At 31.2% G+C, this 22984-nt stretch overlaps 1 protein-coding gene across 5 annotated transcripts; it reads left to right on the top strand.

Annotated features, from left to right (window-relative positions):
- The first annotated feature begins 1415 nt into the window (after positions 1-1415).
- Positions 1416-22516, top strand: LOC148780033 (protein SPIRAL1-like 2). Of its 5 annotated transcripts, none has more exons than XM_088848574.1 (3): positions 1470-1593; positions 4621-4995; positions 21784-22516. In XM_088848574.1, exons 2-3 carry the CDS (start codon positions 4681-4683, stop codon positions 22069-22071), a joined length of 603 nt encoding a protein of 200 aa, XP_088704700.1. In that variant the 5' UTR covers positions 1470-1593; positions 4621-4680; the 3' UTR covers positions 22072-22516. The 5 variants fall into 5 exon arrangements, 3 of the variants coding, with proteins under 3 accessions (XP_088704700.1, XP_088704701.1, XP_088704702.1); XM_088848575.1 differs by lacking the exon at positions 21784-22516 and adding an exon at positions 10532-12147 and having other exon boundaries at positions 1472-1593; XM_088848576.1 differs by lacking the exon at positions 21784-22516 and adding an exon at positions 5923-6058 and having other exon boundaries at positions 1472-1593.
- The last annotated feature ends 468 nt before the right edge of the window (positions 22517-22984 follow it).

Here is a 22984-nt window from a genome sequence, read left to right on the forward strand (position 1 = left end):
ACTATAAATGAGAGATGAGCTACAGCCCCATGAATAAAACAATGTGAGGTGAGATAAAGTCACTACGCAAGAGAGAGAGGGTGAGGTTTGTCTAAGGTCCCCATCTTATACAGTAAGGCACATTTTTTATTTTGTCGGAATATGTGGTTTTATTGTTGATACGACCTCTTGAAAATCTATGTGTAACCCTAATTATGAAATTTAAATGTTTAAAAATAGTGTAGATGGAGCAAATCTATAAGTTTTAAAAAAATTTAAAAATAAACGGTCTGAATAACTTGTTACAAAATATACAATTTTTAAGACTTGAGATTCTTGTTTTTCTTTATATCCATATGCCTCAAGGTCGAGATGATCAATTTGAAGGTTTTTCAACTCTAAAATAGTTTTTTCTACAAGATTTTTGAGGTGCACCTTACTTTAATAAAATAAGGTTCAACCTTATATAAACTTTTTTCCTATTAAGAAGAGATAAATGCATTTTAAATTAGGGGGACAGATGAATAGAGGGATGCATCTCAATAGAGAGAGATCAATTAGTGAGAAAAAACATAAGAGAGAGATGGGTATCAAATTGAGAGAGATGCATCGTAATTAGGGAGACAGAAAAGGAGAGAGAGACGCATCACAATAGAGTAGGGAGAAAAAAAATGTATATAATGAGATCATTGTTAGAAAAATCGGGCGATCTAACCGCCAACTGCCCGGTTTCGATTTAGGGCAGTTTTGGTACTCTACCAGTATTTTAAAAATTTTAAAAAAAACGTATATAAATTCTTAAAAATAAAGAATTTGGTTTATAATATACTTTTTAATATTCTTTACATTATGATAAAGATTAAAATTGTTTTCGTTATTAATACTCACTTTACTTCAAAAATCGATTCGTTGCAATTTATTTTTTTCATTAATGTTTAACTTCATTTGAATGTATTTTAATAATTCTTTATATGCTTTTCATATTTTAGTGGAATTTTTTTTTTAATCTTTTGTATTTTTTCTACACTTTTTTGACTGCCTTAGACTTGTTCGATTAAAATGATCGAATCGGTTGGTTTACTGGTTTGGTCGGTTAAACGGTTTCCGGGCTCATGTCCGATTAACCATTCCGGTTCGATTTTATGAATATTGCTGTTGATATATGAAGGTCACAATCATCGTTGACGGTTAGATTTGAAAATCAAATGGTCGAGGATATATTATTATTTTAGCTCAAAATCCAAAATAAAAGTTCTCCTACTTTCATAGAGTTCATGGACCAAAAATAATTGTGATTCTTTGTAAAACAAATAAATAATCTCGTTGTACACAATCGCGGATAAAAGTAGATATAGAAACGCCTCAAATCACCGACCAGGGGCAAAATAATCATCTTAAAATTATGGGTACGTATGTCAATACATAAAGTTTCAGGGCCTTTTATCGTCAAATTTCAAATTATTTAGCCATATATAAGTGTCGGTCTCACCTATCATTTTCTCATTTTAAGCCCCCATGTCTCTCTTTCTCTCTCTTCAATTCAAAGAGTAACAGTAGGAACAGGAAAAGCTCTGCTCATCTTCTTCATCTCTCAGATCCGCATAACAGATCGAGGTAAGCGGTCACTGATCTCATTTTTTCTTCAAATTCTCATTTTCTCTTTAAATTCTCATTTTCACGTCATTTATAGGTAAAAATCCCTTGAAACTAGGTGAAATTGGCCTACGATGTCATTTTTTGCTTCATTTTGGCTCACTTTACTTAATTTCCATGTGATTTGGCTCTCCATTTCTTTTTTCTGAGAATCTGTGCGAAAATAAGTAAAAGATGAAGTACTCTATAGTTTAGGGCTTTTCTGATGGCCTGTTTGTTAATCAGCCGATAAATGTATTGGATAATAACTCTAAAATGGTGTTTAACTCTAAAATGGTGTTTTGTTCTCTGTGAGAGTTTGGATTTTGGTTGTCAAAAAAAATTGTTGTATGGCATTTATGCATCAAATCTCATGAAAGCCAGGGCTAAAATGCTTGGATTTTTGCTCTGCTTGATGCTACTGCTGCTCTTTCACTGCATTATTTCTTTTGTGAAGAACTATTAAATCTAGGTTTGAAATGGCATCTTATGAGGTCTATGACACCTTCTCACCTTTGACTGTTCACATGTCATTCAGCAGTTTAGCATCGCAGGCTCTTGAAAACTATAGGTCTAAAATAGTGATTTGTTCTCTCTAGGAACTCAATTTTGGATCCTTTTTTATACGAAATCTTTCATAAATGAGCTCTAAAATTGGTGTCCTGTTCTTCTTAGGGTTGGGAATTCCTTTGAAATTGTGGCTATTTTTTTATGAATTGGACTTTTCCTGCAAAATATCTCTATGACAAAGTCAAAATGGTGGTCGATGTTCCCTAAGGCTTAAATAATTGACTTGAAATTCGTGTAATTTTGTCAATGCATGCAGCTGCAAAGTATCTTGGAAAAAGAGTTCTTAAATGGGTTTCATTGCTTCTATGACTTACATTATCGATCTCTTGAGTGATGGTATTTGTTCTGATTGCCTGATCTGAGAAATATCCTCATTTCTTAAATGGATTTGGTCTGAAATAGAAGGATGTCATGGCTAATATTTGGGTTTTTATGTATTTTTATAGTTGAAACATGAGATTTCAATGACTATTTTTTACTGTAACTTGAATCTTTATGTATGTTGATGCATATTGGTAAATTAAGATGAATATTCTTGTCCTATAGTTTTCCTTGAAGATTGTGTGAAAAAATCCATTTTGATAAGTATTTCGATACATTAGACATGGATAACTGGATAATCTTGTTGAAGATCGTAAATGCTCTTTATCTTTTGGAGTGTTAAAGAGATATGTACTTTGTAAATTTACTGAAACTAATGTTTTGGTCGATCTGGGTGTTCATGCGTATTTGTGCTTGAAATATATGGCACAATATTGGTGCTGGTATGATGGAATTTTCTGAATATTGGTTATATTTGTTTCTTACACATGGTGTGGCATTAATATCTTATGCATTTGTATAACTAGTGAATGTGGCTTTGTCATCTTTTTGAAGTCTTTTGTTACATATATTGATGCATCATGCATGTAAATTGGTCATGATTTTCTCTACTTTCATGACTAGTCTTTGATTTCTTGTTACTGATTTGATGAGTTACTTCTCCATTTTGAAGGGATCTATTAGTTGATATCTGCTGTGGATAGAATAACATAGCATTTTAAGTGAATTTTAGTCATGCGCCTCTATAATTGTGAATATGTGTAAAATCCTTTTTAAAACTTGTACATCCTTATGTGATTAATTCCATTTTGGCATGGTACTTTACATTCAAGCAAGCCGACCTTAATTAGTTGGGAAAAGGCTTTGATGATAATGTTAACTTTACATTCAAGCAGATTATGAATGATTGTTGTGAGTGTAGGGTGTGTTGGATTGATAGAACTTTTTGGGAGTGGGAGACCCGAGTTCCACCAAAATCTGCCTCCTGTGTTTGATCACACCCCACTGGAAGCCGCAAAGTAGAGCTTGCAGTTTCCAGCAGTGCATGAAAGAACATATTTTGATGTTGTTTCATAGAAGCCACCCCTTCCATGCTAATAAAAGCATGGAAGGGGCGGCTTTGGCAGCCCCCTCTTCCACCAATCAAACACACGTTTAGTGATACACATGTGCGTTGAATAAGTGGGCTAGAAGAAAGGGAAATGACTGATATGATTGATTGTTCTGGCATATCCTATCTTTCTAGTTTTTAAAGCTTGATGAAACCCACTCTCCCACCACAACCCACCTGGAAAAAACAAATAACCATACCAAAGACCATTCTTTCAAAATATTTTTTTTTTTTTTTTCCTTTTTTGCATTTTTCTAAAAAGTAGAAAGAGAGCAGTATAATTTAATCTTGCTTCTTTTCTACCAACCAGTGCACATAAGGGCTAATGGTTGGACACTAACATTTCTATTTATTTATTTTTGTTAATTTCCTTTAAATAAAAGCGTGCCCTTGTAAAATTTGATATGTATGTACTGTCTTTGTCAGTTTTTTGCACTCTACATACTCATGCTAACAGGGGTGTGGCCCTGAATTACACTATTAAAACTGGTTTGTCTAGTGTCATAGTAAATGTCTACTTGATTTTAATAGTGACTGACCTACCTGTGACTACCATTAAAGGAGTATGATACCCTTCAAGTCTCATAAGACTACTATTATGATCTTGATGTGAATGTCATAACAATCAATGGCCCGAATGACTATTGTAAACTTGATAATAATGCCATGTAAACTAACAACGGGAATTACTATTCTCTGGATTTGAGCTTAGATCTCAATTCAAAGGAACTTGTTGCTACGTGGAAGTTGTTAGTTGATACCTTGAAGCTCATTTTCCCTATGTCCAACGCTAACTCATCCTCTACTTTTTCTTTTCTTTTTCCTTTTTGAAGAATGAAGGACTGAACCTCTACTCTTTGAACATAACCTTTAACCAAACTTGCCAATGAAGAGGAAAAAATACTATTATACCCAGATTAATATAAAAAAACTACTGCACCCTGCCAAAAGGAACAAGACTGTGATATCAAACTACACCTAACAAGACTGTTCTACCTGTAATAAAGGAAACAAAAGACTACCGTACCCATCAGACCGAACAAGAGACAATTAGCTGCTGATAAGGAATGGAAAATTTCACGCAGATCCAACAAGGGGCTTCTAGAGGGAGAATAGGTCGTGGGGTGAGTAGTGGAGGGGGCCAGAGCTCATTGGGCTACCTCTTTGGGAGCAATGGCGAGTCCCCAAAGCCTGCAGCTCCAGTCAGTCACACACCACCACCTCAGCCCAACGGTGCTGGCAATGGTCGGCTGGCCCAGAAGCCAACCTCAGGCCCCCCACCAACTGTTGATAGCTCGAAGCAGGTTCCTGCAGGCATCCATGGCAACACTGCCAACAACTACTTCCGTGCTGAGGGCCAAAACAGTGGCAACTTCATTACGGTATTTGGAACCTCTCTCTCTCTCTCTCTCATTATACAAAGTAAACATATGCTTATAATTCATACGGAACTGTTGGTGACTTTCATAACTTTCTAATGAGTATTTGACAAGAGTTGCGGTCTACCAAAGTAAACATACATGCTTATAATTTATACGGAACTGTTGGTGACTTTCATAACTTTCTAATGAGTATTTGACAAGAGCGGCATACTATAACAGAATGGATTATGAAAAAACCATAACTTTTGGAAGTTACCATAACTTTTGGAAGTTTGGGTCACTATCACTACTTACGGAATGATGGAAAAACTTTTGATGATTCACATGAAACTTTAGCACACTTTCGGAACATTCTAGTCAAGTATAATAATATGATGGACTATGGAAGAATCATAATCAATAGCATCATCATCACCATCCATGGAAATGGAGTAGAGTACTGGGATACCCACCAATTTCGGAGATAACAGTAATGGTGGGTCCGCCCTCTCAGTCACCACTCATTATTTCAAGGTCCAACAGTGATTTATCTGTACTCTTAAACTTTCCCTGTAGTTTGGGGGGGATTATGGACCATGGAGAAACCATACTCTACGGGGTCATCTCCATTTAATGAAATTATTGATAATGAAATGATGGATGGCGATGGAGAAAGCTGGCTGACTAGTGGGATGTATTCTGTTCTGGTGGGTCTCTATCTCTCTCTCTCTGTGTTACTGTCCATTGTTTCAAGCGAAGCAGGTTGGTTTCTGCAACGAGTGGAGCCAACAAGTGGAGTTTACGAAACAAGCTTAGTATGAGCCAACGAGAATAAATGGATGGTGCTGACCAAGTTAACATGGTTTTCCATTGTCAATTTGATTATTCTTTACCAGTACTGGGATAATTATACCAAATTTTTAAAATTAATGTGTTTAATTATTGCAGGACTGAACAAAAAAGGGAAAGAATATTTTCTTAATACGGGTCTTTTAATTTTTCATTGTTTTTTTTTTCTGAAAGAATGTATTAATTCTTAAACAATAATTAATGCTTAAATATGACAATTAAGATTACTTGGTCTTATTCATTTTCATATTCATATTGAACATGCCCCCAGATTTTCTATAGCCAAGAGAAAAGGTAATGGTTTTTTTGTGCACAAATAAGTTGGGTTCGACTGAAAGCGCCATTTTTCGTGCCTATGATGCAACTTTGAATGTGAAACAGATGAAATTTGTTCTCTTCATTGTTATATAGTTATTATCATTTATTTGGACACATTCAGTGATTTACTATCTATTCCTTTCCTTTAACTGTGTGTCTCGAGATCGAGATCGAGATCGAGATCGAGATCGAGATCGAGATCGAGATCGAGATCGAGATCGCGATTGCGATCGTGAGAGAGAGAGAGAGATCGCGATTGCGATCGTGAGAGAGAGAGAGAGAGAGAGAGAGAGATAAGGATGGTATACTATGAGACTATTTATTGTTTGAAAAATTACGTAAGTACCTATTTAACTTTCTGTCATTACTAAAATACCTAATATTTTTTGTTTATAAATCCATTCAACATAATAATTTGGCCGTTTGTCAATCAAAACTAGGGCACTAAATAAAAATATTCAAAAAACAAAATATCCCAAAGAAGTTTTCACTATTACTTTTTCACATTACCTCTTCATATGTAGAGTTTTCATAGATAACCTTTCATGTTAAAATATACTTCCTTATCTTCTACTACTATTCAGTGATTTAAAAATTGCCAAGTCAGCATGGACCCAAGCGAGTTTACATGGGAATCGGTCATCCTCTGTCGATTCCAGTAAAAAATAATGTATCGCCTGATTCTAAAGAAGAACCAGCATTTCTCTATAGTGAACTGCCCGAGTCAATGTACATAATGACTCGGCATGACATCATGACTCGACATTTCTACACAATATGAAAACTGGACACTTCATTGTGTCTCAATAGTACATTTGCTTTCAATTTCTTGCAAGGGTAATTGGGATATTTTTTTTTTAAATAAGAGAACTTTACCATGTTGAGCTGATGTCACCACACATACAATCACGCGGCCCCATGTCCCTTTCATTTGTCACCAAGTAATATGTTGGTCTTCAGGTCTTTTATAGAAGTGAAATCCCCGTGAAGTTTTCGATGTGAGACAATTCCCACTGTAACAGTTTGAGAACAAACCTATTAGCGTGCAATTTGTTACTAGTGATAAAAGCATACGCTTATAACTATTAGCTCTTATGGAATTCAGTTTATTATAAAAAAATGTTTATTAAATTAATAAAATAATTTATTTAAAAATTATGTTTATTATAAAAAATATTTATTTAATAGAGCGAGCCTTTTATAATAAATTACGTTTATTATAAAAAAATATACAAGCAATTCAAAATATACATACAAGAGCCATCTTGTTTTTTGAATCACATTTAGTATAATATTATAATTGTTAATTATATTAATTACATTGATAACCAAATCTTATATGTTATTTATTAATATATTATTATTATAAATTATATAATTTAATATCTTTTGTTATAGTTGTAAATTAGATTTTAAAATTAGATGGTATTACAATACAAATTTCAAATTTATTATTATTTGAATAGTACAATTATTATAAAGTATAAACCAATAATTCAATTTTAAATTATAATATTATTGTTAGTTAGGTTGTAATAGGTGTGAATGAGTAAAGAGAATTAATAAATGTTTTATTTGATACCAATTTCACTTTATATAGGATAAGATTATTTTTAATCTTATAAAAAAAAGAAAGTTCCTAGTGTAGTATCCCTATTTCTTATTGGATTCCCAAAAAATAATATTTATAATGATTTTTTATAATTTTTTTGTGATTATTTTTAAGGCAAAATCCGACCGATTCGTCCGATTCCCAATCGGAAATACCGATTCTCCGATCCATATGGGTTTTGGAAGTGCTTGATCCGGGGCACCGATATGTTTTTTAATCCACTGCTACTATGCTTCCATGTGTCCATTTTCTCATGGGCCAAGTTGGGGTGAGTTCTATGGCAACTAGCCAGGGCACAAAAACTATGTTACAAATATAAAATATATGTTAAAAATTAAAAGTTAGAAATATATTTTTAGATGTCTTTAAGGTGTGTTAGGATTATTTGAGAAGTTTTCTCATCTTAGGATCCCATCTTTTTATTTTTCGTTTTTGGATTTTTTGAATTATTCATGCTATAACTCAAATTTTTAAATAATCAACTTTATTTATTTTTTTGCATTTTTTGTAATATTTTAATGCCTTCTTATACTTCTTTTAATTTTTTGTTTTGTTTACTTATCCTAACAATTTTTTATATAGATTTCTTAAGAGAGATTTTGGGCGAGTTTGTAGAGCCAGAATGTTGGAGTAGCATGGAGATGATGAGAGAGGAGAGAGACAAAGGGTGAAGAGAGGGGTTAGGGTTTCGGGGGAGAAAGAGAGTGAGGGGGTGTGTGTTGATTGGGGAGATAAGAGTACGAGAGACGTCGATAATTTAATCAGTTTCCATCTAAAACCTGAATTTCGGACTCTATTAGGGTTATAGATTAATCATTCCGAAATTTGAATTTCGCTCTATTCGGATCAGGGTATAGATTCAAGAATTGAATCGGATAAGGATCTAAATAATATTTTGGATCAGATTTGGGTCTAGATAGATTTGATCTAGATCCGATCCAGTTATTAAAATAATATATATATATATATATATATATATATATGGAAAATGATCATGTGAGCCATTGGACTCATAAGTAAAAATCAGCCAAACGGCCCATATTGAATATGGGCCAATCTGACGATCATGGATACCCAATAGAGTTTGAATTTTAATTTTTTTTTTATTTATCCAAATCACTTGAAATTTTAGATGTATGTTCATAAAAAATAGGTGAATCTTTAAAAAATATCAAAAAAATATTTTACATGAAAAGAATTGACTCAAAATCTTTTTTTTTGTCATATTCATACATCTCGTTGTAGAGATGATCAATTAGAGTGTTTTTCAACATTAAAAAAATCTCTTCCGATGGATTTTTGAGGCACATCTGTAATTCTACATTTTAAGATTGCAACCGTATATAAATTATTTCCTACTTTAAATAAGTTGGTCATCATGTAAAAAATTGAAGTAATTATTATTGCTTTTACCACGTAATAAATGATATGCTATTTTGGTTTTAAAAAATTGTATAACATGCTCTTATGGGCAATATTTATTTTTTAGATTTAATATCTAAAATTTTATTTTTAATCACAAATAAATTCTTTTAGTTTAAAAATATTAAATTATTATTTTGTGAAAACTATGTAACTCTTTTTCAATCAAAATATAATATGCCTAAGAGAACACAAATAGTTACATGTGAACTTACTATCTAATAGATAACACAAAATGATAACAACTATGTATATGATAAAACATAAAAGTTTATCATTTAGAAAATTATCATTTCCGAAGACTCCGAACACAAGATAAGGTTAAAATCATCCCATAGGATTAGGGCCCGTAACCGAATATCAGTATCCCGTGTAAGAGATAATAAAGATACTGTACCGTACATAAAGATAATCTCTATAAAACGTGAATATTATAGAGAGAGAATATTAAAATTCAAAAATCAACACACATTTTCAGTTATGATTTACTACATAAAGGATCGACGGACATTTAAATATAAATATAAGGGCATTACATCTTACCCAATTCATTATCTTCTTGTGATGATTTCTCTCTCTCTAAAACCACATTTTAGGATTTTAAAGAGAGAGAAAATATTAAAGAGAGAGAAAATATTAAAGAGTGAAGGTTGATGTGGGTTCTCATTTATAAATGTTATTTTATCAGTAGAGAGAGAGAAATATGTTTGAGTAATTTGTTTCTTGAAGTCATATGCTTTTCATTTTCTTTCATGACATTCTATTTCTTTTATAATTTCTTTAGCAACTAGAACTTTTCTCTCTTTTTTTGATTTTTTTTGTTCCCCTAAATTTTTTCATCAAGTAATCATGCTGATTCTTTAGTTATCTTCAATTTGTTTTTGAAAAGAAAGCGATCATTTTTTAAATAATATAAATATTTGTTTTCATTGTTTCTTTCATTTTACAACAATATCTCCTAGATAAAAGGGATTTTTTGGTGGAATATTTCTCCCGAATTTAAATGTTGAGATTTGTTTAAAACCGTACAATAACTTATACTAAGAGAAAGAGATTGGCTCTGCTTTTTTTTCCTATGTGTATTTAGTTGGATTTTTAGTCTGAATTTCAATTCCTTAATTTTGATATTATATTGTATTATCTTCTTTTGGATAATAAAATTATCACTTTTGAATTCCAGAATTTTGGATATTATATTGTATTATCTTAAGTTGCGTTATATAATTATCTTTAGTTTGAATATTATTACATCAATATCCATTCAAACTTCAGTCCTAATTCCCATCTAACTAAAGTCCTATACAAACGAACCAAACAATCAAATTTATTTCATATTCAATTGTATCTCAATGTAAGGATCAACAACTTCTCGACCTTGTCAAAGTAAAGAGGAGCCGCAAGAACAACTTCTCAGCCCTGCAACTTGTTCAAAGTAAGGAGGAGCAGCAAGTACAACTTCTTGGCCTTGTAACTTGTAATATCCAAAATTAAGGAATTCCGAATGATAATTTTATTATCCAACTTAATATAATAGAATATAATATCCAAAATTAAGGAATTGTGTTTCAGACTAAAAATCCACCTAAATACACACAGGAAAAAAAAGCAAGAGCCAATCTCTTTCTCTTAGTATAAGATATTGTACAGTTTTAAACAAATCTCAACATTTAAATTCGAGAGAAATATTCTACCAAAAATGCCTTTTTATTTAGGAGATATTCTTGGGAAATGAAAGAAACGATGAAAACAAATATTTATATTATTTCAAGAACGATCGCTTTCTTTTCAATAACAAATTGAAGATAACTAAAGAACCAGCTTGTTTACTTGACGGAAAATCTTAGGGGAAAAGAAAAGAAAAGAAAAGAAAAAGAAAAGTTATTGCGTCAAGAAAGCAAACGCTAGTTGCTAAAGAAATTATAAAAGGAATACAATGTCATGAAAGAAAATGAAAAGCATATGTGCCCAAGAGACAAATTACTCGGATAAATTTCTCTCTCTCTACTGATAAAATAACATTTATAAATGAGAACCCACATCAACCTTCACTCTTTAATATTTTCTCTCTCTCTTTATTATTTCTCTCAAATATTTGATTTTGAACCCCACAACCGGATTCTGTTTTTCTTCTGTATTTCACTCTCTACTGCTATATAACAATCACAGATCCAAACCCACCTCAACATTATCTTCTCTCTTCTTACGATCAAACCAAATATCTCTCTCTCTAGACTAAATCACATCAACAAATTAAAACCCACTTTCTCTCTAACATCTCCCTCACTATTAGATGGAGGGCTAATAATGGATCAAATGTGCAGTCAGTCATTACAATCGAAGATCCAATTCGAGAAATGAATCAAAACCCGCTTATTAGATCGTCATGCATGAAATATCCCTCAAACTTATCACAAAAAGGAATTCAACTTACAACAAGAATAATCACTTTCACCCATTAACAGACAGAAGATAGCTAAAGAATCAAAATTTCTAGTTGATAAAGAAACTTAAAAAAAAAAAAAAACTACAATGATACAAGAAAATCAATACGAGTGAACATACCTTCAAGTAATGGATAGCTAGAGAGAAACGCTCTGCTGGTAAGAAAGTTGGGAATTCAAATCTCGGTTTTAGAGGGAGAGAGAGGAATAATCAAATGAATTGGGTAAGGTTTGATGCCCATGTATTTATATATAAAGTTTAGTAGTTCTATGAGGACTGGGAATCATTGATGAGAGATAAAATCCAGAGAGGTCGTTGGAAGATAATCACTTTCTTGGAATACTAATCAGATAGAATCTTGCATGGTCCAGTGTTTTTGGAGGTAACGGAAATCCGTGTTCCCATGCTTCCGTTGGATCATACTGTATATTTACTTCTTCAGGAATGAGAGTTACTTGGGAGGGTGTTATGGAACTGAAATTTTGGTACCCGTCTAAAAATCACCAAACAATTATTATAAAAAACAAAAAGGGTTTTGAGTTCTTCAAAATTAGATGTGGCCTTTTAATAAAATTGGAGGGTCTATATTGAATATGGGAAAATTTTATTTTTAGGCAAAAACAGAGGGCAATTTGAAAAAAGAACTTTTGTGAGGTTAGTGGTTCGCTAAGAGGTTACATCCCAAAAATTTAGGGTTCTAAAACAAAGTCCAAGAGAAAGGCTATGCGGTATAGGCTATGGAGAATTCGAGAGAGAAAGGCACGGTATGTTAATAATGGCAACAAAATTGAGAGATGGGAAAATCCTAAAACGTGGTTTTAGAGAGAGAGAGAAATCATCACAAGAAGATAATGAATTGGGTAAGATGTAATGCCCTTGTATTTATATTTAAATGTCCGTCGATCCTTTATGTAGTAAATCATAACTGAAAATGTGTGTTGAATTTTGAATTTTAATATTCTCTCTCTATAATATTCACGTTTTATAGAGATTATCTTTATGTACGGTACGGTATCTTTTATTATCTCTTACACGGGATACTGATATTCGGTTACGGGCCCTAATCCTATGGGATGATTTTAACCTTATCTCCTGTTTGGAGCCTTCGGACATGGAAATGATAATTTTCTAAATGATAAACTTTTACGTTTCTCATATACATAGTTGTTATCATTTAATGTTATCTATTAGATAGTAAGTTCACATGTAACTATTTTTGTTCTCTTAGGTATATTATATTTTGATTGAAAAATAGATATATAATTTTCACAAAATAACAATTTAATTTTTTTAAACTAAAAGAATTTATTTGTGATTAAAAATAAAATTTTAGATGTTAGATCTAAAAAGTAAATATTGCCCATAAGAGCATGTTATACAAATTTTTTAAAACCAAAATAGCATATCATTTATTACGTGGTAAAAGCAATAATAATCACTTCAATTTTTTACGAGATGACCAACTTATTTAAAGTAGGAAATAGTTTATATACGGTTGCAATCTTAAAATGTAGAATTACAGATGTACTTCAAAACTCCATCGGAAGAGTTTTTTTAATGTTGAAAAACACTCTAATTGATCATCTCTAAAACGAGATGTATGAATATGAGAAAAAAAAAGATTTTAAGTCAATTGTTTTTATGTAAAATATTTTTTTGACATTTTTTAAAGATTCACCGATTTTTGATGAACACAGGTCTAAAGTTTCAAGTGATTTGGATATGTAGAAAAAAAATAAAAATTCAAACACAATTGGGTATCCGTGATCGTCAGATCGGCCCATATTCAATATGGGCCGTTGGGCTCATTTTTACTTGTGAGTCCAATAGCTCACATGATCATTTTCTATATATATATATATATATATATATATATATATTATTTTAATAACGGGGTTGGATCTAGATCAAATCCATCTAGACCCAAATCCGATCCAAAATATTATTTAGATCCATATCCGATTCAATTCTTGAATCTATACCCTGATCCGAATACAACGAAATTCAAATTTCGAAATGGTTAATCTATAACCCGAATAGAGTCCGAAATTCAGGTTTTGGATTGAAACCGATTAAATTATCGATGGCACTCGTACTCTTATCTCCCAAATCAACACACAACCCCTCACTCTCTTTCTCCCCCCAAACCCTAACCCCTCTCTTCACCCTTCGTCTCTCTCCTCTCTCATCATCTCCATGTTACCGAGCGGAAAACACAAAACAAACCATACGCAAACAACCTAAGGTAAACAAAGCAGAAATCAACTCAAGATCTAGAGAGAGAAATTAAAACCATAGAGCACAAAACAAACCATACACATAGCACAAAACAACCCAAGATCTTGAGAGAAAAAAAATTATAGATAAAAAAAGGAATCTGAATACCAAAATCCCTCTCAAACTAAACCAAAATATGGATGGAGAAACCAATACCTTCAAGAAAGAAATTACATGCAAAGTTACGTACAAAAATCTAGAGGAAGAAACAATTTGATACTTCAAATAAAGAAAATGACTTCAAGAACAAGCCTCTCTCTCTCTCTCTCTGTCTTAAGCAGATACTCTCTATTAGAATGTCCGCTCTACTGGCCTCACGTGATAATATGGCTCTCTCTCAATCATTCTCACGAGACGTGATAAAATGCCTCTTTCTCACTATTTATTAACAATTTTTATGTAAGAAAAATTTTATATGAGTCAGTTAATTGGACGGTGCAAAACAAATTCCTCTTAAAATGGCAGATTTTTAAATTTCAAGAGCTTTATCTTTTTGTATTATAATTATCTTTATCTTGAATTCCTAAAAATCTATTATCTATTATTAAAGGTAAATTGGTAGATTTTTAAATTTCAAGAACTTTATTTTTTTAAAATTATAATTATCTTTTTCAATTTTTATCTAAGAAATTCCGAGTAAGCTAGAGCCTACATTTTTGGTATAATAATTATTTTTATCTAGAATCTCTAAAAATCTATTCTGCCCTTATCTATTATTACGAGTAAAACGGCATATTTTAAAATCTTAGGAACTTTATTTTTTATATAGTAATTATCTTTATCTGGAATCCCTAAAAATCAACTATTGGGATTGTTTTACAGGTATGTTTAAATTAAGAAGTATATTTCAAAATTTGTATATTTCAAAAACATCCCGATTATTCCACTTCAAGTTTCTATTATTTTATTTTTCGAATCCAAGTTTGAAATAACTTTGATATTCGAAAAACTTGAAGTAAAAAAAAAAAAATTGGTATATTTCAAGAGCGAATGGTCCTAGGGACCTCTTCTCTCTCTCCCCTTTCAGTGTCCCATTCTAATTACTTATTATAAGTAATTTTGGTCTCTAACCAAGTTTTGAAAAATGTGATGGATGATTCCCTGGGTCATTAGAAAAATTTATATAAGCTCTCGCAATCTTCTAAGGATAAATAGAATAATTAAAAGATCCAGATTCAATGGATAATTTTCTCTCTTTCATATACCTATTTGTCTGGTTTCTTGATCCTATGTGTCATTGTAATTCAATTACTATTTTATGGTTTCTTCAAATCGAGAGAAAAGGTGAAGAAAGAGAGAGAGAGGGCAAGAGATATAGAGGGAGTTCTAGAAACTGAGAGAGCTCAATTAGGGAATCAAAAAAATCCCTATGTTCTTTTTAATAACCAACCCAACCAATTAAAGTATGCATTTCTTTTTCAATTCTGTTGGATTTACTTTCATTATAACAATTTCATTGTTATTGTTCTCATGTAACATGCCTCAAATCCAAGAACCCAATAACAAAGAAAGTAATACATGGGACTAAGAGAAAAATACAGCACAAAGGAAAAAATTTCATATGTAATTAATTTTTTTAAGAATCGCCCAAATTAATCTAAAACAAATGAAAGGATTAAAATATATAATAATAATAAGGACCTTACTTCAATGCAATAGCTCTAACAACAAAGCGTGAACCAGAGAACCACCTATGCGAGTCTCTTCTCAAACTTCCTCTTCCTCTCTAAAACTCAACAACCGAATTAGGTGTAATATTCTTAATTTATAATACAAGGGGATTCATTAAATCATAGGATCTGGGTGGCTTGATATTTAAACTAATGATTAAGATAAGATAAATATCTTTTCTGATTAATGAATAAAAGCTTGGAATATTATCATAAAAAATAAAAAAATAAAAATAAGGATCTTTCAAAATAAAAATCGAGTTATTCTATATTACTATTCGTTGGGTGCGTTGATAATATCTATCTGAAGAGAGAGAGAAAAGAGACACGTTGGGATAAAATAGGAGAAAAGTATGGAAAGTTGAATCTAACGGTTGAGATTATCCGGTAGCTGTCTTCATACGGTCTAGATGAAGAGAGAGATGTTGGTGAATAGAAATAGGATTGAGAGAAGTTGAGATAGATAAGAAGAGGGAGAGAAGGCCATTACAATTTATTTAAAAACTTAAATTTCAAGATTTTCTTTGTGATACTTATCCGATTTTCCCTCTCTCTCGCTCTTAAAAACTTAAATTTCAAGGTCATGTAATAAGATTTTAATCCACAAGTAATCAAGAAAATCTTAGCACCAAATCCCAACTATTTACCTTTAAATTAGGACTTTCACGAAACGGAGACTAAGAACCTATTACATATCTATTTCTAATGTTCCTCCCTTTAAAATAAAGATTTGATCAATTAACACAAATAATTTTTATACTGAAAAATCTGAAAAAAAAAAAAATTGACACTAAAAATCTGGAATTTTATTACAACTAATTTTTAGAAGCATAAAAATTCATCCAAAAACACAAAGTTATCCAAGTAGTAAAAAAACCAGGAAATTATACTCTCATTCTTCATTTGTTTTTTTTAAAAAGCCGTCACAAAAAAAAAAATCGTTATTAAAAATTTGGATGATAAAATATTTTTTCATTACAAAATATTGTTGAAAAATAAATTTAACTTATATATCATTAAATTTTATAAAAAAATAGGTTTGTTGGTCACTAATAAAAAAAAAAGCACATTACAAAAATTCAATGTTCTTATGAAGATTATAATAGTAATAGATTGAAAAATTAGAAAAAAAAATAAAAATAATGAATGAGCAAAATATTGTGAAAATAAAAAATAAAGTAGTGTAAATTATGTATGGACTTGGAATAATTATCTAAAAAACAAATTGTTGGTGGAAATTACAAGGAAGGTCGGCCAATCAAAGTTTTTTTTTTTTTTTCAAAATTTTCCTTCAGTTTGAGGATTCCATCCTCAAACCACACTTTCAAAAAAAAAAAATTTTAGTTTTTCCATTAGTAGGGCACTGTCCAAAGACATTAAAATGCAACATTAAAAATCCAAAAATTCATTTTAAAATGAATTTTTATTTTTAAAAATCTGGAATTGCTACGAGGCTAAATGAAATTTGATTTTTAAAAATCCGAAATTGCTATGAGGTTAAATGAAATTTTTTTTATTTTTTAATCTGGAATTTCAATTGGCATATAAATTTTGGATTTTCAAAACCCAAAATTGTCTGGACGCTTTCTTTTGGGTAAATAAAATTGTTATGACATTAATTTTCTTTTCAATATTTGAATATATAAAATAAAAAATTTTAGGGAACACTAAAAAACAATTAATCAGATGTTGATCATTCGAAAGTTTAAAATGGATTTTGAAAATCTAAACAAGGGAAATTTGGTCATTTAAAAAAATCAACCGTTGAAGAAATTATAGGAACTAACAACAATTCATATTAAAAAGAAAAAAAAGAAAAGGAAATAACGATGGCACAAGAGCGGCATAAATAGAAAAAATCGATATTTAGATTTTTTTTTAAGATTAACTTACCTCAAGAGTGCCTTTGAGGAATGGAGATTCTCCTTAGCCCTCTCTCTCTCTCTCTAACTATTGCCCAAAATAATAAATTGATCAAAATACCCACAAAACATTATCGTCAATTTATATTTTAAATATTATTTTTTATATATTTTTATTAGGTAAGCCTTAATAAAAAAAATGAATGCCTAAAATTTTTGATTTGTAAAAAAGAAAAATGAAAATTCAAATATGAAATGAAGTTGTAACCGTCAGATTGGCCCAGATTGTTGGCTGACACTGCTGTCAACTCGTGGATTGATAAGATCATTTTCAAACACTGTTGTCAGCTCATGGATTGATAAAATCATTTCCCATATATATATATATATATATATATATATATATATATATATATATATGTTTATTAAATTTAAATTAACCAAAATAACCTTATAAATACTCTAGGGGATTTTGATCAATTTATATTTTGTGAATTATTTTTTTCATAGTTTTATTAGATGCACTTCAGTTAGATATACATATGCTCCAAATTTCAAGTAATTTAAATTGGTAAAAACAAATGAAAATTAAAACACAACAGGATAACTGTGACCTTGCTATACACTTTAGATGGTACTAAAGATAGACGAAATCACTATTCATTTTCACTTATAGCCAATGGGAAGAGATTTCCTATATATATATATAGGTGCATTTAGAATATAATTTTGATGTAAAATGTTTTTAGGATTATCTCAAAATCTATTTTTATACCTAATTATGAAATTTTATTAAATACATGAAAATCTTGACAATGGACGGTGTAGATAATATGTTATAAAATGCACTATTTATGAGACTTAAAATCTTTTTATTTTTCACAGTCATACATCTCGATATCGAGATGATCAATCAAAGGGTTTTTTAACATTAAAACTAGCTTTTCCGATGGATTTTTGAGGGGGCATCTGTAGTTCTAAAGCATCCTTATATAAACGTTTTTCATATTGTAAACTAAAAGAACAAAACCCACTCTATTCGCGTTCAATTGCTTTCACTTTTGCATTTACGAACGTAAACACAGCCAACATAGATATACAGACCCATACATGATAAATGGTTCGGAGGCCCCGCAGTATCAATGAATTGGTTTCACGGCACACACCCATACATGATAAATGGTTCTAAGCAATTTTGGATTTTTAAAAATCAAATTTCATTTAGCCTCCTAGCAATTTCGGATTTTTAAAAATCAAAATTCATTTTGAAATGAATTTTTGGATTTTTAAAGTTGCATTTTAAACTCTTTGGACACTGCCCTACTAACGGAAAAACTAAAACAAAAAATTTTGAAATTGTGGTCTGAGGATGGAATCCTCAAACTGAAGGGAAATTTTGAAAAAAAAAAAAAAAAAACTTTGATTGGCCGACCTTCCATGTAATTTCCACCTATAATTTGTTTCTTAGATAAATATTCCAGGTCCATACATAATTTACTCTTCTTTATTTTCTATCTTTACAATATTTTGCTCGTTCCTTCTTTTTTTTTTCCTAATTTTTCAATCTATTACTGCTATAATCTTCATAAGAACAATGAATTTTTGTAATGTGATTTTTTTTTTATGAGTGACCAACAATCCTATTTTTTTATAAAATTTAATGATATATAAGTTAAATTTATTTTTCAATAATATTTTGAATTTAAAAAATATTTTATCATCAGAATTCTCATAACAATTTTTTTTTTTGTGATGGCTTTTTATAAAAAAAAAAATTGAAGAATGAGAGTATAATTTCCTCGTTTTTTTACTACTTGGATAACTTTGTATTTTTGGATGAATTTTTATGCTTCGAAAAATTAGTTGTAATAAAATTCCATATTTTTAGTGTCAATTTTTTTTTTTTTCTGATTTTTCAGCATAAAAATTATGTGTTTTAATTGATCAAATCTTAATTTTAAAAGGAGGAACATTAGAAATAGATATGTAATAGGTTCTTAGTCTCCGTTCCGTGAAAGTCCAAATTTAAAGGTAAATAGTTGGGATTTGGTGCTAAGATTTTCTTGATTAGTTATGGATTAAAATCTTATTACATGACTTTGAAATTAAAGTTTTTAAGGGCGAGAGAGAGGGAAAATCGGATAAGTATCAAAAAGAAAATCATGAAATTTAAGTTTTTAAATAAATTGTAATGGCCCTCTCTCCCTCTTCTTTTCTATCTCAACTTCTCTTTATCCTATTTCCATTGTATTAGGACAGCCACCAACTTCTCTCTCTTCATCTAGACCGTATTAAGACAGCTACCGGATAATCTCAACCGTTAGATTTAACTTTCCATACTTTTCTCCTATTTTATCCCAACGTGTCTCTTTTCTCTCTCTCTTCAGATAGATATTATCAACGCACCCAACAAATAGTAATATAGAATAACTCAATTTTTATTTTGAAAGATCCTTATTTTTATTTATTTATTTTTTTTGTCAATATTCCAAGCTTTTATTCATTAATCAGAAAAGATCCTTATCTTATCTTAATCATAAGTTTAAATATCAAGCCACCCAGATCCTATGATTTAATGAATCCCCTTGTATTATAAATTAAGAATATTACACCTAATTTGATTGTTGAGTTTTTGAGAGGAAGAGGAAGTTTGAGAAGAGACTCGCATAGGTGGTTCTCTGGTTCACACTTGGTTGTTAGAGCTATTGCAGTGAAGTAAGTTCCTTATCATTATTATATATTTTAATCCTTTCATTTGTTTTAGATTAATTTGGGCGATTCTTAAAAATAATAATTACATGTGAAATTTTCTCCTTTGTGCTGTATTTTTCTCTTACTCACATGTATTACTTTCTTTGTTATTGGGTTCTTGGATTTTGATTCAATCGTGTTGAGGCATGTTACATGAGAAACCAGAACCCAATAACAATGAAAGTGTTATAATGAAAGTAAATCCAACACGATTGAAAAAAAAATGGATACTTTAATTCCTGAAAATTTCGTTTGATATTCTTGCTTGTGTTTAATCAAATTATAAGCTCAAGAAAACATAAAAATGAGCATTCTCAAAATGGATACTTTAATTCCTTCTTCTTTTTTCTTCTTTTTTTTTTTGTTTTTTTTTTTGACAGTGCAAGAAAATCAATCTCTCTCTCTCATATTTTTTGGCTTTCATTTCTATTTTTAGTTTCTTGCACCATTTCGTTTGTTGGCTTTGTATTTGTTTAAAGCTAGAGGTTGCATTTCTTGCCCTTTTGTTTTTTAGTTTCTTTGTCTACTAGCTAATTTTTTGTTACCTTATTTGTGATAATAGATGAACGTGAACATGCTTATAATTTGATTCTTGCTTGTGTTTGGTTTGGTTGGTTATTAAAACGAACATAGGGATTTTCTTGATTATTTATGGGTTAGATTCCTCCTTTTATTTTCTTTCTTACATGGTTTTGATATTATCTTATTAATTCCATCTCTTGGAAAAAATGATCACAAGGATAATCAAATTTTTTTTGAAGAATTTCAACAATATATGTAGTCATTGTGTTCTGCCTAGAGGACCAAATACTCGTTTGGGTCCTGCAAGAACACCGAATACGCAGTAAACTCCTAGTAACCTAAGATATGAAGGATTCCCTACTTGAGCTCTCTCACTCTCTAGAACTCCCTCAATATCTCTTGCCCTCTCTCTCTCTCTTTCTTCACCTTGTCTCTCAATTTGAAGAAACCATAAAATAGTAATTGAATTACAATGACACATAGGATCAAGAAAAAGACAAATAGGTATTTGAAAGAGAGAGAATTATCCATGGAATCTGGATCTTTTTATTTTTTTATTTATCCTTAGAAGATTTAGAGAACTTATATAAATTTGTCTAATGACCCATGGAATCGTCCATCACATTTTTCAAAACTTGGTTAGAGACCAAAATTACTTATAATAAATAATTACAATGGGAGACTGAAAGAGGAGAGAGAGAAGAGGTCCGTAGGACCATTCACTCTTGAAATATACCAATTTTTTTTTTTCTACTCCAAGTTTTTTGAATATCCAAGTTATTTCAAACTTGGATTAGAAAAAAACAATAATAGAAACTTGGAGTAGAATAATCTGGATGTTTTTGAAATATACTTCTTAATCTAAAAATACCTGTAAAACGATCCCAATAATAGATTGTTAGGGATTCCAAATAAAGATAATTACTATATAAAAAATAAACTTCTTGAGATTGAAATCCTAACATATATTATTTTATTTTTTTTCAATTTATTATTATTATTATTATTATTATTATTATTATTATTATTATTATTATTATTATTTTGCGGTTACCTAACTGATAATTCTCTTTTGCTATTGCAGTACACTCTAAATGGCGGACTATACAAAGTATTGCCCTCCTTGGAAGCGTTCCAAGAATCTCCCTCCCGCTTCCTACCCTTCGTCACTGTCGCATTCCGGTGGAAATATGATGAACTGTCCGAAGTATTGCCCTCCTTGGAAGCGTTCCAAGAATCTCCCTCCCGCTTCCTACCCTTCGCCACAGTCACATTCCGGTGGAAATCTGGTGGACTGTCCAATATATTGCCCTCCTTGGAAGAAGAATCTCCCTCCCGCTTCCTACCCTTCGTCACAAGGGCATTCAACTAGAAATCGAACAAGACGTGGCACCTGGGGGTTTACCCAAAACTACGGGCCCAGTACTTGGACAAATCTTTCCATTGACTACCCCTCTGGCTCTATCAAACCTAGAAACATGGTTAAGCGTCCCCGTAATACAGCAGAAGTTAAAGTTTCGAATGTGATTGTTCAAGTTTTTGTTGTTATTGAAGTGGTACAAAAAAACTTTTCCAAAGAGCATCCAAAGCCTATCGTTGAGAGGTATGCTGGACCTGGGTTCTGGCGTTCACCTCCTCCAAGTGATGTCCCAATGCCTGGGCCTAGACTTTTGCGGTCTCCACCTCCTCAGCATCGAGTAACTGAATAACAAGAAAACTTTCTACATGACTTTCCACACGCTTCAGCATACATTTTCTCATTTGCTCCTTGATAAACATTTGTATTTCTTGTGCCATATACATGAGTCAGGTTGAAATCTTAGAAGCCCATCATTGACTCCAGATATTACATTTCAGCTGTGATCATAGATGAAAGTTTTATTTGATGTTTCTCTTCATGTTTTTCTTTTGAAACTAGGCACTCCAAGAATTTTTTTTGCACAACCCTCTTTAAATCGATATAATTTACAAGTTCTATAGCAATTTCATTTTAACTGCTCGTAAAAAATTCATCCAAGCAATTTCCACAAATTATATTAACAGAATCATTTCCAAAAGAGGTAGCCCAATGAGCTCTGGTCCCCTCCACTATTCACCCCACGACCCATTCTCTCTCTAGAAGCCCCTTGTTGGATCAGCATGAAATTTTCCATTCCTTAACAGCAGCTAGTTGTCTCAAGTTCAGTCTAGTGGGTACGGTAGTCTTTTGTTTCGATTATTACAGGTAGAACAGTCTTGTTAGGTGAAGTTTGATATCACAGTCTTGTTCCTTTTGGCAGGGTGCA

The sequence above is a fragment of the Amborella trichopoda genome, chromosome 10 (genome assembly GCF_054954075.1).
Source record: "Amborella trichopoda isolate Santa Cruz 75 chromosome 10, AtrichopodaSantaCruz75HAP2 v2.0, whole genome shotgun sequence".
NCBI lineage: Eukaryota > Viridiplantae > Streptophyta > Magnoliopsida > Amborellales > Amborellaceae > Amborella > Amborella trichopoda.